Source organism: Hakea prostrata, chromosome 5 (genome assembly GCF_041222555.1).
Source record: "Hakea prostrata isolate BN-2017 chromosome 5, UWA_Hpros_2, whole genome shotgun sequence".
Lineage (NCBI taxonomy): Eukaryota > Viridiplantae > Streptophyta > Magnoliopsida > Proteales > Proteaceae > Hakea > Hakea prostrata.
Window position 1 is genome coordinate 53,906,735 of NC_142604.1, and position 3,480 is coordinate 53,910,214.

Here is a 3,480-nt window from a genome sequence, read left to right on the forward strand (position 1 = left end):
TCCATATATTTTATTTTTAACAACCATATAAGTGGGTGAAGGAAAAAATCTTTTACCCATCTCTTCTTCCTTCACTAAGCCGGAAATCACGGCCCACCACCCCATTGACAGTCAATTGCTGGAAACCACCCCACCCCCACCCCAAGGAAAGAAAAATGAAGAAACATCACCGAAGACCACCCTATTTCTGTTAATTTATACTCTTTCTGGGTTTTTAGCCATGAAAGCTTCAGAAAATTTTCCACAATCCCAAAATTGTTGGACCCCTTCCTTCACCTTGAAATGATCCACCATCCATTGGTTTATCACTAGAAACTGGTGGGAGGAGGAAAAGTATGAGGAGGATTTTCAAAAGGGTGAAAGTGGGGTGGGGATTTTTTTTCTTCTGTGGTGGACGTTTTTTTTACAGGGTGGGACTGCTGATGGGTAAGTCTGGGCAAGGGGTATTTTAGTTATTTTGTGAAAAAATTTAGTGTGTATAAAAGGTTTACTTTGGAATAAAGATATAACTTTCTTCATTAACAATAGTTTAGGTTCATTAAGTTGACCACGCAATTAAAAAGAAGTCCAAGAAAAATAATGGCAGAAACGGAGTAGGTGGTCAGTCCATTCGCACGACAACTTCTCATACTTGTCATCTGAGCTTTTGTTTTTCATTTGAAAGAACCTCGAAGCTTCAAATTGGAGTGTTTTTTCTTCTTCGAGAGCAAGGGAGTGACTCAGACGTACAACTTGAAGATTGGAGTTAAAATCTGGTTTCCATGAATGATCTTGAGATTCTTTCTCTCAACTGCAGATTTTGCTGTTATTAAGGTATCTTACGTTAATCTTGCAGCTGTTAATCTTCACTGTTCTTACCGTCACAAAGGGAGGTAGATCTCCCTGAAGGTATCTCCCTTTTCTATTTTTCATTTACTTCTTTAACAGTAGCTACTATTACAATCAGGAACTATGAGCCACTATTGGTAAAGGGATAATAAACTATACATAGACGGGAAGTTAGAGGTCCTTTATTTCGACCTGGGTTTTGCATCTTCACCTTGCGAATCATTACTAACAGTCTGGTTTTTTTGACTGATCTTGTGATTGTTTCTCTTCAATGCAGATTTTGGTGTCATAAAATATCTTTGGTCGATCTTGCAGCTGTTGATCTTCACTGTTACTGCAGTTGTCAAGGAAAGCAGATCTTCCTGAAGGTATCCGCAATCGGATTGTACAAGTTCCCTTTTCTATTTTTCTTCAAATAGCAAACCCTTTCTAACAGTATAGGTACTATTACTATTAGGAAATGAGTCAGTATTGGTCAAGTATTGATAAACTGTTCGTGAATGCAAAGTTGGAGGTCCTCTGGTTCGATCTAAATTTTGCATCTTCACCTTTGCAACCATTACCAATTGAACGCAGATCTGGTGTGGTTTATGATGGACCGACAGGAGATAAGTTCAAAGATTACCTGTCAAAGATGGGCTTTCGCGTTAACAATAAAGGGAGAGTTATCGTTGCCACTGAAGCCTTTCATCACTTCCTTCTAGACAAGGTGGTACCATTGGTTCCTTTTGGTTTTCAAAACCAACCATTACCAAGATGGAAAGAAATTACTGAATTGGAAACTCTCCTAAGAAATACGGAGGTTGAATTGGCGAAGAAGAACGAGGATCTCAATGAATCGCAAAGGCTCCTCAACAGTATCAGAGTCGAATCGCAAAAAAGGCACCTCATCGATGGAACCGCTGGGAACTCATGCAACCCAGAAGATGTCAAGTTCTCCCCTTCTCGGTCCATAGAAAAGGGGACCAATTTCTTGGAGTTCATGCATAGGATAAATCGAAAATTTGTTAACGAGGCCAGAAAATATTTAAAATTTGAGTTCACTGGTACCAAGTTTTCAGGAAGCCGGTCACTTATGGATGATGTACTTCGGTATTATGATAGAAACTCCTACTTAGATCGGGTTTTTACGGTGGTGCAATTTGATGCAACTGAACCTGCGAAAGCACTTGTGGAACGTCAAGTTTCATTGCAAGAAGTATTCCGAGATAATGCCATACATTATATTCCACACGTTATAGATCAAAGTCTGGGGGACTTCAGTGCTTTCACTTGGAATGATTTTTGTTTCATTGGGAAGATCACAGAAGGATCTGATGAAACATTCCGTGATAATGCTTTGGTCACTGTTTTCTTTGAACAGTCCATCCACGGGGCGAACTGTTATGTGGATTCTCTGGCAACAACTTTCTTTGTTCTAGTTGGTCAATCAACCAAGTGGGTGAATGTTGATAAGGCGGCACCCAGATTTGTTTAACATCTTCCCTTTCTCGGTATCTTGTATCGTCTTCTGGTCTTCTGCTGTTGAGTAATTTATATGACTGTTTTGTAGTTGTATTGAATGGTTAGATCTTCTATCCAGAAAAAGAAAAGGTTATGATAAGCAGGAAAATGGTAGATTATGCTAGGTCAATTGAGGGGTTTTCCAAGATTTAATTGTAGAGGTAGTTGTGGGGTCTCAAGGCATATATTCATCACTAGTCGACTTGTGCTCTCCTGTTTCTTGATAAAATGTATCTGAGGTTTTCTCAAATATATGATGGCCGAACAATAAGTATGTTGGGAATTTTTCCAAGTTCTCCTTTTTCGTTCCTATTTTATTCTGGAATTTGAACGACTATTATCATATTTGTATAAGCAAATCGAAAATTTAGGTTGAGAAGAAAGTGTTCATAGCCTAGAACAAAAATAAAAATAAAAACCATATTGACATACTATAAATGAGGAATTAGGTCCTTTACAGATGGATTGACTTGTCCAACAATGGTGGCGATTGACGATCAAGGAGTTGCCAGTCTTGTGACTTGTGAAAAAGAAGAATTGAGAAGACAAAGGAAAAATGAAAACAATGGGAACAACGGTTCTGTGAATACATTTAGGGATTTTTCACGATCATTTTGGCTTTTTGTGTTTGTTATTTAGCTCTAGTGGATCAAACGGTTCCTCGAAGAACCTATAGCTAGCTATATTATGGAGAGGTTCCCCCTCATTCACACAGGTAGCTAACTTTGGATGCATGCAAACAATATACGTGTTGGATGGAGTTATCCTCGACTCCTAGAGAATGTGATTTTGTTTGAAATTTGGTGCACAGATAGCATTTGGATTGAAAAGATGATTGTATTCAAAAACCACTACAACCTATTATGGCACATAGAGCCCTCTTATGGTCCCAGCAAATAAAAAACAAACTCCCAACTAAATACTGAGTTCGTCAAAACATTATATCTTTTATACGAAACTTGTTTTCTTACACTTCTTTATTTATCATTTAGAATTGGATCATTCCATCCAATAATTCCATACTTCTTTTATCTACCACCTTTAAAAAGTGCTGAAGGCCGGGGGGTGGGGTGTTTGGAGTGAAAACTCATTTAATAATCTTTCGTAGAAGTTATATTCATCATTGAGAGCTAGAATATTAGGAGGATA

At 38.2% G+C, this 3,480-nt stretch overlaps 1 protein-coding gene across 2 annotated transcripts; it reads left to right on the forward strand.

The window, feature by feature from the left end:
* Positions 1 to 405: 405 nt before the first annotated feature.
* LOC149016546 (uncharacterized) lies at positions 406 to 2,597 on the forward strand. Of its 2 annotated transcripts, none has more exons than XM_089156100.1 (3): positions 406 to 888; positions 1,106 to 1,196; positions 1,286 to 2,597. In XM_089156100.1, the coding sequence occupies exon 3, from the start codon at positions 1,289 to 1,291 to the stop codon at positions 2,303 to 2,305; it is 1,017 nt and encodes a 338-aa protein (XP_089012226.1). In that variant the 5' UTR covers positions 406 to 888; positions 1,106 to 1,196; positions 1,286 to 1,288; the 3' UTR covers positions 2,306 to 2,597. The 2 variants fall into 2 exon arrangements, with proteins under 2 accessions (XP_089012226.1, XP_089012227.1); XM_089156101.1 differs by having other exon boundaries at positions 406 to 813.
* The last annotated feature ends 883 nt before the right edge of the window (positions 2,598 to 3,480 follow it).

Coding starts and splice junctions, on each gene's coding strand:
- LOC149016546 (XM_089156100.1), top strand. CDS start 1,289: ATGAGTCAGTATTGGTCAAGTATTGATAAACTGTTCGTGAATGCAAAG.